This window comes from Tribolium castaneum, chromosome 10, assembly GCF_031307605.1.
Source record: "Tribolium castaneum strain GA2 chromosome 10, icTriCast1.1, whole genome shotgun sequence".
NCBI classification, from domain to species: Eukaryota; Metazoa; Arthropoda; class Insecta; order Coleoptera; family Tenebrionidae; genus Tribolium; species Tribolium castaneum.
In genome coordinates, this window is record NC_087403.1 from 410,811 (window position 1) to 422,068 (window position 11,258).

The 11,258-nt window shown below is 36.0% G+C and overlaps 3 protein-coding genes across 4 annotated transcripts; 2 read left to right on the plus strand and 1 right to left on the minus strand.

Annotated features, from left to right (window-relative positions):
- Positions 1 to 254: 254 nt before the first annotated feature.
- On the minus strand, positions 255 to 3,542 carry LOC135267237 (tetra-peptide repeat homeobox protein 1-like). Of its 2 annotated transcripts, none has more exons than XR_010335611.1 (2): positions 2,941 to 3,542; positions 255 to 1,805 (listed from the first exon to the last, which is right to left on the minus strand). XR_010335611.1 is itself a non-coding variant. In XM_064359344.1 (2 exons), the coding sequence occupies exons 1-2, from the start codon at positions 3,008 to 3,010 to the stop codon at positions 491 to 493; spliced, it is 1,368 nt and encodes a 455-aa protein (XP_064215414.1). In that variant the 5' UTR covers positions 3,011 to 3,538; the 3' UTR covers positions 255 to 490. The 2 variants fall into 2 exon arrangements, 1 of the variants encoding a protein (XP_064215414.1); XM_064359344.1 differs by having other exon boundaries at positions 255 to 1,788; positions 2,941 to 3,538.
- Positions 3,543 to 4,809: 1,267 nt separating this feature from the next.
- Positions 4,810 to 5,268, plus strand: LOC657311 (uncharacterized protein). The gene is made up of 2 exons (XM_963777.4): positions 4,810 to 5,018; positions 5,066 to 5,268. The coding sequence occupies exons 1-2, from the start codon at positions 4,938 to 4,940 to the stop codon at positions 5,237 to 5,239; spliced, it is 255 nt and encodes an 84-aa protein (XP_968870.1). The 5' UTR covers positions 4,810 to 4,937; the 3' UTR covers positions 5,240 to 5,268.
- Positions 5,269 to 5,343: 75 nt separating this feature from the next.
- On the plus strand, positions 5,344 to 10,616 carry LOC657387 (prolyl 3-hydroxylase 1). Its single transcript, XM_008200435.3, has 9 exons — positions 5,344 to 5,814; positions 7,753 to 7,896; positions 7,942 to 8,122; positions 8,167 to 8,292; positions 8,836 to 8,972; positions 9,018 to 9,119; positions 9,594 to 9,954; positions 10,008 to 10,201; positions 10,247 to 10,616. Exons 1-9 carry the CDS (start codon positions 5,383 to 5,385, stop codon positions 10,427 to 10,429), a joined length of 1,860 nt encoding a protein of 619 aa, XP_008198657.2. The 5' UTR covers positions 5,344 to 5,382; the 3' UTR covers positions 10,430 to 10,616.
- Positions 10,617 to 11,258: the final 642 nt, after the last annotated feature.

Sequence of the window (11,258 nt, forward strand, 5' to 3'; positions counted from 1 at the left end):
AGTCAGAACTTTCTTAATAAACTGTGAAAAAGCATATTGAAAGTCAAAATGTCGTTACTTTATCAATTATCAAAAACTTAGAACTATCAAAAAGCACATTGAAAGTAATAATACAAAAAAAATTCTTGTCTAAATGTCGTTACTATATCAATTATCAAAAAGCATATTGAAAATTTGAAAGTAACAATACAAAAAACAAAATTATAGTCAAAATATCGGTACTTTAACAATTAGTAAAACTTATGAACTATCAAAAAACATATTGAAAGTAACAATAAAAGAACAAAATTCGAGTCAAAATGTCGTTACTTCATTAATTATCAAAAACTATGAAGTATTAAAAAGCACAATGAAAGTAACGACACAAAAGGACAAAATTCTACTCAAAATATCGGTACTTTATTAATTATTAAAAACTATGAACAATAAAAAACATATTAAAAGTAACGAAAAAAGCAAACTAAAGCTACGAATACAAACGACAAAAAACTTATGGTTTAACATTCTCATTGATCCCAGGATAACGTACGTTGGCCTGATTCTGAACGTTGAAGGGGTTGTATGGTGACATTGGTTCCGGATAATTCCCAGGACTGCGTTCAGGAATGCGCTCAGGTAAGTGCCCGGGCATGCGCTCAGGAACGTGCCCAGGGTTGCGCTCAGGAAAGTTCCCAGGATTGCACTCAGGAACGAACGTAGGAATATTTTGAGGTATGTTTTGAGGCTGATTAACTGGCACCAAATATACCGGGTAGTTGTCAGGAATATAACCCGGAAAATTCTCAACGATGTAAATGGGAGTATTCTCAGGAACAAACACGCGATGGTTTCCAGAAACATATCCAGGAAGTTCCCTTGCATAAAAAACAGGGCAATTCCCTGGATACATAGCTGGAATTTGACCATAAACATTTCCAGGAATATTCTCAGGAACATTCAGTGAAACATTTCCGGGAACATTCAGTGGAAAATTTCCAGGAACATTCTGTGGAAAGTTCCCAGGAAAATTCGGTGTAAAATTTCCAGGAACATTCTGTGGAAAATTTCCAGGAACATTTTGAGGAAAGTTCCCAGGAAAATTCTGTGGAAAGTTCCCAGGAAAATTCTGTGGAAAATTCCCAGGAACATTCTGTGGAAAATTCCCAGGAACATTTTGTGGGAAATTTCCAGGAACATTCTGTGGAAAGTTTCCAGGAACATTCTGTGGAAAATTCCCAGAAACATTCAGGGGAACATTCCCAGAAAGATTCAGTGGAAAATTCCCAGGAACATTTAGTGGAACATTTCCAGGGACATTTAGTGGAACATTCCCAGAAAGATCCAGTGGGAAATTCCCAGGAACATTCTGTGGAATATTCCCACAATGATTTAGTGGAAAATTCCCAGGAACATTCTGTGAAACATTCCCAGGAACTGGAATGTTTTCTGGAACATTCACAGGAGCACTTCCGCGAACATTTGCAGGTACTTCCTCATGAAACGCCTCACGAAGCAACCGAGAGTAGTCGGGGAAGAATTCCTTGGGCAGTACGGGGTTATACCCTAAGAAGTCACAATGCAGGCACCTTTCCAAAGGATGATCACGGTAATCCTGTGGACGGATTAATCTCTGGAGAGTGGACATGTTCTGCGTTATGTAATCTCCACTAGCGAATGGGGGAACTTGAGCCGGCGGTACGTAAGCCCACTGGAGGTTAGACCCTAGATCAAGTAGATCTCTGTTCTCGTAACGAATGCTTGGAGATTGGAACCGTGGACTGTGAACACTCCCTCTATCAATGCTATTATCTGCAATAAATCAAAACCTTATGAAAAAAATTTTCAAATTATTTGGGTCTCCTAACGACTTCTGTAATTGGAAAAAAGAAAAGCTTGAAGAAGCAGATCAGATCGAGTTAAACTACAAAACTACGTCTAGTTTTCTCCTAAATTTGTAAAAAAACACAGAACAAAAAAGCTGGATTTTTGTAAGGAATAAAGAAAAACCTACTGAATCCAACCTGACAATAATAAAAGTCATAATATATGGCCTGTTAATGTAAATTTGCTTCATAAATTTCGCATTGAAAAAAGTGATACGTTAAAAAGTGCCCAGAAAATTACGACGGTGTTCCTGCATTTCCAGTCAAAGACTACTTAAGTTTTTTTTTTTAGAAAAATGTACATTTCCTGATTGCTGGAAAATTTTAAAGGTTTGTCCTGTTTTTTAGTCTAGGTCACAATGTGATATAAGTTATTACTTATTGCAGCGGTATCTTTAAATTCAAGTTTTTCAAAAATTTTTGAGATTATTTTGTCCACGGTTTTGTATAACCATATATACAGACTAATTAATCCAGCTCAACATGATTTTGTAAAAGACAAGTCAACTTACAAGCCAGAACAGGTCAATCTATAAACTATTGTCCAGATTTATTCACAAGGGGGCTAAAATTTGAGTGAAGATTGCTCAAAACCACGTGGCTTGTACATTTGTACATTAATTTTTGTAAAGAAAGAAACACTTACAGGCCAGAACAGGTCAATCTACAAACTATTGTCCAGATTTATTCACAAGGGGGCTAAAATATGAGTGAAGATTTTTCAAAACCACGTGGCTTGGACATGGATCCAGAGCAAAAAGATTTAATTTTTGTGAAGAACGAAACACCTACAGGCTAGAACAGGTCAAACTACAAACTATTGTCCAGAACTATTCACAAGGAGGCTAAAATTTGACTGAAGATTCCCCAAAACCACGTGGTTTGTACATAGATATAGACCAAAAAGACTTGATTTTTGTGAAGAAAGAGACACCTACGGGTCAGAACGAGTCAAAGTACAAACTATTGTCCCGATTTATTCGCAAGGGGGCTAAAGTGAGTGAAGATTTGTGGAAACCACGTGGCATTGATTTGGATATAGAGCAAAAGAAGTTAGATTTTGTAAAAATATGCTCACCACTACGTTGTCTACCGTACTTGAGAACAGTTGAGTAGAAAGGAAACTGGGGGGGTGAGTTGCGGTCCATGATGGGGGCCCCCAATTTCCTGACTCTTCTGCACTGGCTTTCCACACACTTAGTTCGTCTGGATTTCTTTCCACAAATAACTTCGACAAGTAGATTTGTTGATAATTTCAGAAATAATTGTTAAATTATTGTTACTGACGCTATTTCACTGAAGCCTGTTGTTCTAGAACTTTTATAAGGAGCAATAAATGTGGGATGTAGGGATGTTGGTAATAGAATGATCTATTTATCACTAGATCGACTGAAATCAAAATGGCAACCGGATGGAGTGGACCATTTAATTCAAGCTTTAAAAAAATTGTCATGGTGATACGAATCAAATTAGCTCAAAATAAATTGTGGAAAAGTTATTACTTGGTAAGAAAAATTTGTCATCTAATTTTATGTAGCAAGTAATAATTTTAGAAGATCACCAGTAGTAAAACTTTTGGATCCGCCCGGTATACAAGCTGTCCCATCGATCCGAAAAAGCTCCATAACTTGTTTATTGTTAGAGATATTGACATTTTCTTTTTTTTAGATTATATCTCCGTTTGTGCTGCATAATTTAAAAATATTGCGGTGTATATACAGGCTGTCCCAATATTAAAAAATATTAAAATTATGTTTTTTCAAATAGTACATTAAATTTTTTGCATTTTTGGAAATAGGTCTTCATACTGATGATTTAGATCTAAACTTATATTGGTCGATTTTGCTTAGTTTTTTAACAATTTGATTTTTTTGACGAAAACACGCTTTTTTAAAAAAATCATTACACAAAAACTAAGAATCACAGAAAAGTAGGAATTTCACCACTTTAAAGGAAAAAGTTCAAACTTAAATCTGTACCAATTGTTTGGCGCATTGTAATTAGAAACGTTGAAAAATTAAAAAAATATTTGACTTTAGAAGTTAATTTTAGCAACAATGCACATTATTCATTTCCATAGCGACTTCAGCATAGATTATTTGTTGGAGTTTATACAGGTATTTAAAAATTGACCATAAATTTGAAAATTTTAGTTATTCCAATGTAATCAAAGTAATAAATGACGAATAATGACCTAAACGAAAGACTAAAAAAGTTATTCAACTTGCAACAAACTTCCTATTTGTTATCTCCTTGATTGCAGTAAGTTAAAAAAAATATATTCTTTAAATATTCAACTTTCTATTAAATAATTAAAATTTTGTATATTACAAATTAAAGTAAAAATAAAACTTGATAAGTTTTAATTTGATGATTGTTTTTGAAATACAGAAAAAATATTTTTTTAAAGAGATTCTTCCTGAATAACAATCGATTTTATTACATTAAAAAAAACACTGCGTACTTATGTTAAAAAAAAATATATTTCCAATTCACTTAAACTACAAAAAATTATACTATGTATTACTAGAACTCATCTTCTCTTGCACCATCTGGTCCACTATTTGGTCGAACATCATGATCAAATATAGCATCCACTTTTTTTCTTATTGTCTGTGATTGTCCTTGTTTTGGTTGACTACCACCATTATTTTTTGATACTCGTTCTTGAACCATTTTACCATCACACCCATTTTGGATATTTTTTATAGCACAAATATTTGATTCTTGAGTTGACTGACTCATGGTTAACTCAATCAACGAAATGATATGTGAAAAATGTTTCTGATAAGACTGAGATAATTCAGTCCACAACTTTGATTTATCTTGAGTAGTTTTTATAGAACTGTTGTAGTTTGTTATCTTTAACATGTACATCAAATGCCATCACTCACTTTTGTTCGTTGGTGATTTAAATTGGTGAAAATTATTCACAGTAAAATAATACACAGGCAACTAGTAAAACATTAGTGTATATTTGGTCACCAACACGGCAAAAAAAATCGATTGATAACTGTTATCTCGTCAGTTTACATCACATTTTCGATGAATTGTTACTCCAATTAATTGAATAAAATGCATACGGACTTGTCGCCCCATTTGCACACCGCCAAATGCAACGAACTAATCGAAAAATTAAGAAATTGTCACAGGGAGGTTAGTTGTTAATTACTTTGAATTGAATAAACCTGTATTTAATTCAGCACACATTTGGGAAGTTTGTGGGCTTTTGCAACAGTCTGGATACCGCAGTGACCAAATGTTTGAAAGAAGAAAGACAGAGGCGGAGGCAAGAAAACTACGATAAATCGCAACAACTCAAAGCCAAATTACGTCTCCAGTTTGAAGAAGACCGAAAAAAACGCGACGCTCTTTAACCGTGTTATTAATAAATCGATTTTCTGAATTTCTCTTTATTTTTTCCCCATCTCAACCGGCTCCATTCTTGTCAATTAAGCGGCCCATGCTGAGTGACTCAACTCGAACTCCTACTTAACTTAAGACTCAGTTTGACTTAGCCATGGTGTCGTACGCACGTGTAGTTTACGCAGTTTTGTTGAGTTGTATAACACATGTGTACACAGACGGCGAAAACATAACCGAATCGTGCATGTATTTGTACGAAAAAGGTGTCGAGGCGTACTTGGACAATCGATTCGACGCGTGTATTGTTCATTTCGAAAATGCGATACAGAAATATAGGGACTACAGGAAAAGACTCCAAAACTGTCGGATTATGTGCAAGGAGGAAGCGGACTTGTCGGAACCGCTTTATCCGGTCGATATCGACGATCTGTTGTTTTTCGAAAAGGCGGTCAAAAACACGCTGTGCATCATGAAGTGCAAAAAGGCCTACAAAGACAATTTTTTCAAATTTAACGTCGATAAAGAGACTGAAAAGCTCTTCGAGGACCTGAAGCCCTACGAGTACTTGCACATCTGCTACTTTCAGGTAGTTAATTATTTTAATTAATGATAATGAATTAATGACATATAGGAAGTGATTCTGAAACATTGTTATTTTTTTTATTCGCTCTTTTGGATTACAATTAATATTATGTTTTGCTGCTGAACCTAAGGCAATTATTGGTCTGCTTTAGGATTATAACTGATTGGTTAAGAAATGGTCAATGAAACCCAATTCGCAATTCGTCTCCCAATAACTGGTCATTTTAACTTTCTATTGGCTGACCCTTCGACTGAAGGGCGCATGATTCGCACTGGGTGTCGGGTTGGCCCATCAAGGTTGCAATAACGGGCCCATGGGTTAGCCCTACCCATTCTGCCAACCAATAAAATTTAAATAATTGATGTAGGGACGGGTTCACAGAACCAGGTGCGAATTTGGACTCAAATTGAGGCACAAGAATGCAAAAAAAATAGTAGGGACTTAATTGTGTCCGTTTCGTTAATGAAATTATTTAATTAGCCATTCAAATAAAGGTGTTTAGTTGCTCTGCAGTGAAATACGTAATTTATTGTGAAAATAATTAAAGGGTTTAACAAAGCGGTAAAAAGCGGGGCAAACGTTAGTTTTTTTTGGGTTTAACAATTTTCTCAAAAACGCAAATGCAGTTTTTTTCTCCTTTAGACAAAAAAATGAATGCAAACTTAAAAAGGTAACATTTAGTGCATGGAATATTAATAATTTAGTCGTCGAAACCATCTTGAAATCGGTTTGCGATGATCGACCAATACACTTGCTTTGAAATTTTTTGTGTGATTTATCTTTGCGTTTTTATTGGTTGAGCGCATGAAAGGGCATGGCTCAGATTGGCTTTCGCGCTAGTTCCACCCCATCAAATTCAAGTCATTTAAACAAATCAAAATATTTGGTAATTTTATTTTTGTTGATTGTTGTGGTGTTGCTTTTCCACGATTTTTAAGAGCTCTATTAACTTGCTTTGTTGTCTATCTGTTTAATATTTAATAAAAACAACGATTATAAAAAATGATAGACATGAACATATGCCATATTGTAGTAAACTTTTTTAATTCGCTGGATAGTTTAATAATAACAAATTCGGCAAATAAATGCACAAAAAACGTTAGAAACCACATACAAATAAAACGTTCCCGTCCTCCATAGTATTGAATTCTCAATAGTAAAACATAAACATAATGTAAAATTTTTATCGTAAATTATATTTAAAAAAATTGTAACCTTTTACCAATTTGCACTCTGTCCCATATTTTTCAAAACGCTGCAAATACGGTTACAGATGCAAGAAAAAGTTGAAAAGAATTAAATTTGCTACAAAAAAAATCAGCGAGACCATGTCCCTATGTTCAATCACTTAAGCCCCAAAGTCGTTCAAAGACGCTCAAGCGGCGGATTTGCTTTATTTTACCAGTGATTAATTCTCAGCTTGTTCGTTTTGTGCAAAAGTCGTAGTGTTTGGCGCTCGCGCAAATAGCCGTGTTTATTTTTTGTTAACATCCGTTTCCCTTCAATTAACAATAAAATTAGAACGCCTTTGAACAAGTTAATTTGTTGATATTGGAGAAAACAAATTTGAAAACATTTTGCACAGCTTCCGTATGTTTATAAATAGCCTAATCTAGTTGCTTAGCTGATAGTGTTTAACAACGTATACAGGGCGTTCAACGTTCAACTGAAAAAAATTACAAACAAAACCCGGCTAAATTAAGCGCTGATTAAGATCGAATTTGGAGCGATGACTCGGCCGAGTTACGTCAATGTCAAATTGAGCACACCATTTACAGTGTGTAAATATTGGCAATAAACACAACAAATAGAAAGACTTGCACCATTCATACGCCTCTGTTTACACGTTCCGACTGTAGTAAACAACCCTAATGCACTAAAAACTAAAATAGTTTATTGTTTCTGGGCCGTAAAACCAAAATTTATCGCTCATTTTTCCAGAATAAGGAAGTACAAAAGGCCGCATCTGCCGCTTTCACGTATTTAGTCTCATATCCCGACGATAAAATAATGTCAGCTAATCTGAAATACTACTCTTCCATGAGCGGAGTCGACATGACGGAAGTAGTGAATTTCGAAGCCAAAGTAAACCGATCCACGCTTCGAACGTTAAACTAATTCAGGTTTTAGGATTACGTTTATTTGTACGTCCACGGTGTGGACGCGTACGAGAGGAAAGACTGGGACGGGGTTGTGGACAACATGGAAGAATCACTCGCGGCTTATCTCCAAGCCGACGAGGAATGCAGGGCACAGTGCGAAGGGCCCTTTGACCAGGGCTGGTACCCAGACTTTGTCCCGTCAATTGCCAGTAAGTCCCTTTCGTTATTTTCAGCACCCAATGGTTATTTTCAGACCATTTCACCTACTGTCTCAAATGTAAGCAAAAGTGCAAAACGAAACTGAGCTCGCTCAATGGGGAAAAACACGACGATCTGCTCCCCAGCCACTACCACTACTTGCAATTTGCATATTTTAAAAGTAGGTCTCTAAAATTAAAGTTTTTCGAAATTTCGTGGTTTAATGCTGTTCTTTACTATGTTCTAAGCCTTTTTTTATTTTCTCAATTACGGCAAAGTGGAACTATTTTGATGCAAACCCATGTAAAATGATCCAAGCAAGCGACTGGCGTCGAAAAAATCAGCAAATTCTAAATGGCTTTTAAGTTATGTTGTTTTTTTCATTTTACCTATATTTGCATTTGTTTGCAATTTTCCCGAAAACTATTAATCGGAGAACAATGATCCTTTTTCTATTTATAACTATTCTATAACTATTCGGAAAAGGGGAACTATTTTGATGATGTTTTATGTAAAATCTAAGAACTTGAGAGGGTTCTAAAGGCACAGAAAAGTCTATAAAACTTTACTAAAGCGACGAACTTGTGAAACGCCGATTAGGGCGAAACTATTGGCGCTAGCCAAAAATGTAGAACAGCCTTAAACGACTGCAACAACTGCGATTTTTCGGTTTATTTTTGACGAGATTTCACTAGCAGTCGGGTTTTTCTTTTGCTATTTCCAGAGGGTAATTTAAAAGCGGCGTGTGCAGCTGTGTCTAGCTATTTATTGTTTTACCCAGAGGACGAAACAATGGTCGAAAATAAGAAATTTTACAGTAAATTACCGAAGTTCAGCGAGGATTTTCTCGCACCCAGAGCCGTAAGTGCCAGTTGTTTTATGATCAGTTTTTGTCAATATCTGTAGGAAGCGCTACACTACGTCCAGAGACACACCTACGAACAGAGGATCCTCAAATTCATTGTGCACGAATACAAATTTGACGTTTCCACGGAACTTACGTCTGAGGTAGTACCTAGGTACCTTACTTTATTTAATTAATGGCGCCGCCCACCAAAAGTATTTACACTTGTGTCGTATTTTGAAATATGAGCGAAGAGAAATTTACATAACTGTAAATAGATTTTGGTGAGTCAAACTAAACTGTGGGTGTTTTACGACTCTGTAATAAACGTTACATACGCGTTTATTTTCGTGAAGAAAGCGATTGTGAAGATGGTGTACATTCTGCATGGTTTATTAACTTGCAGGGCCACACTTCTTGAGTAGAATGACAGCACTTCATCCTCAAACATGCTTGGGATTTACATTCGCAAAGTTTCTTTCTAACATTCTTATGTTTGTGGATGTTTGTACAGGTACTTCATTTTTTTAATAAACGATTTGTTTGATTAAATAATTTTTTCCTTTTCCCGAGCTACTACTAAACACGCTTCGCTTCTCGAAACTAATCCTTCGAATGACTGACCGATTTTTTCGCAGGCGTTACAGTATCGCGTTGTAATGACGGAAAAACAGCTCCAGGGTCCAAACAGATTCGTATCTGAAGGTTTGGCAACGAGCAGCGAGTGCCAAACGTTGGTCAACACCGCCAAAATGTTCGCTTTATCAGGCGACGGTTATCACGGATATCAATCACCGTTCACAGTTTTTGAAAAATTTAGGGGCATTACTTTAAGCCGCGCTACAGCTCTGGTTTACTTCAATTTGCTCGAACCGCAATATTTGCGCCTCTTGTTGCAAATCTCCGACTTGGGGAAAACCAAAATTGAGGAGTTTTTCAAAATCAAAAAACCGCTCTTTTTCACTTACACACACCTCGTATGCCGATCAGCCCAGCAACGTATGCAACCCTCCATACAGTGTTGTCCCACCGCCTGCATAATTATTTTACAGACGCTCCAATTAATCGTACAGATTACAGCCACATGATTCACGCCGACAATTGTAACTTAATCAGCGATACAATCTGTGAAAAACAACCCCCTGCCTACACTTATAGGGACTACAGCGCGATTATTTACCTAAATGATGATTTCGAAGGGGGCGAGTTTGTTTTCGCGGGAGATACAAACGGGGAGAAAATCCAGGTCAGCATTTAGAATTTCTTGAACTAGAAGTAATTATATTTCCAGAGTGTTATCAACCCGAAATGTGGCAGAATGGTCGCGTTTTCGTCCGGTCCTGAAAATCTCCACGGTGTTCGCGCTGTTAAAAAAGGTTCACGGTGCGCTATCGCACTATGGTTTACTTTCGACCCGAAACATTCAGAAACGGACAGGGACGAGGCCTGGGAGGTGCTTGGGAAAATGAAATAGTACAAAACTTTTATTTTTGTGTACCTGCAATGATACGTCTCATACTTTCAATTAAAAAAGTATGGTCAATGTGTTTGCTTACCTCATATTTTTAATGGGTTGTGTTGATAAGTCGTACTTAATTAGTGTTACGTGTGGTGACCCTAGTCAACGCTGTTCCAGTTCTTTTAATAAATATTTTTGTGACAAAAAAGTGTTTTTTTTCCTCTTAATCCTGTTTCTGACAAAAATCGATTCTAACTCATGGTCGATGATAAAGTATTGGGATACAATTTAGATTTCCTTTTTCCTCATCTACAGACGTGTAAATTAAATACTTTAAATTACTTTGAATATTTAATTTGTGTTTGATAATAATTTTGTATTAATTTAGTGTCTTTTTCCCAAAATCTCAAAACTTCGTTTAATTCCTTTTGCAAGAAGAAAAATCAGTTGTATTAAGATCCATTTTGCTCCAAGCCAATTGGCCGTCGAATGACCAATGCCACTCACCTAAAACTTTTTTGCATATCGGTTTGTTCCCACTTTACAAAAACGAAGCAATTAAACCAAAAATTGCTTTTGTCAAAATAATAACAAATGTTGTTGAAACATTTTAAAGCGGTGTAACATGGTTTACGAATTTCGTTCTAAAAATAAGAAACTTGACAAAGTCCGAAATTTTTCTGGTCGATGATTTTGCTTGCACAGTGGCGTGGCTTCCGCCTGGAATGATCCTCGATTAAAATATCCTGAAATAAATATTTGTAATTGCTTCTATTTTTGGCACCTGAGCACGGGATGCCCCAAAATACAAATTACTTTAAAATCGCCACTCTCATCCCATGAA

Coding starts and splice junctions, on each gene's coding strand:
- LOC657387 (XM_008200435.3), top strand. CDS start 5,383: ATGGTGTCGTACGCACGTGTAGTTTACGCAGTTTTGTTGAGTTGTATA. Junction 7,897..7,941: donor TAGTGAATTTCGAAGCCAAA/GTAAACCGATCC, acceptor TTCAGGTTTTAG/GATTACGTTTATTTGTACGT. Junction 8,973..9,017: donor ATTTTCTCGCACCCAGAGCC/GTAAGTGCCAGT, acceptor CAATATCTGTAG/GAAGCGCTACACTACGTCCA.
- LOC135267237 (XM_064359344.1), bottom strand. CDS start 3,010: ATGGACCGCAACTCACCCCCCCAGTTTCCTTTCTACTCAACTGTTCTC. Junction 1,789..2,940: donor GTACGGTAGACAACGTAGTG/GTGAGCATATTT, acceptor GATTTATTGCAG/ATAATAGCATTGATAGAGGG.
- LOC657311 (XM_963777.4), top strand. CDS start 4,938: ATGCATACGGACTTGTCGCCCCATTTGCACACCGCCAAATGCAACGAA. Junction 5,019..5,065: donor TAAGAAATTGTCACAGGGAG/GTTAGTTGTTAA, acceptor TATTTAATTCAG/CACACATTTGGGAAGTTTGT.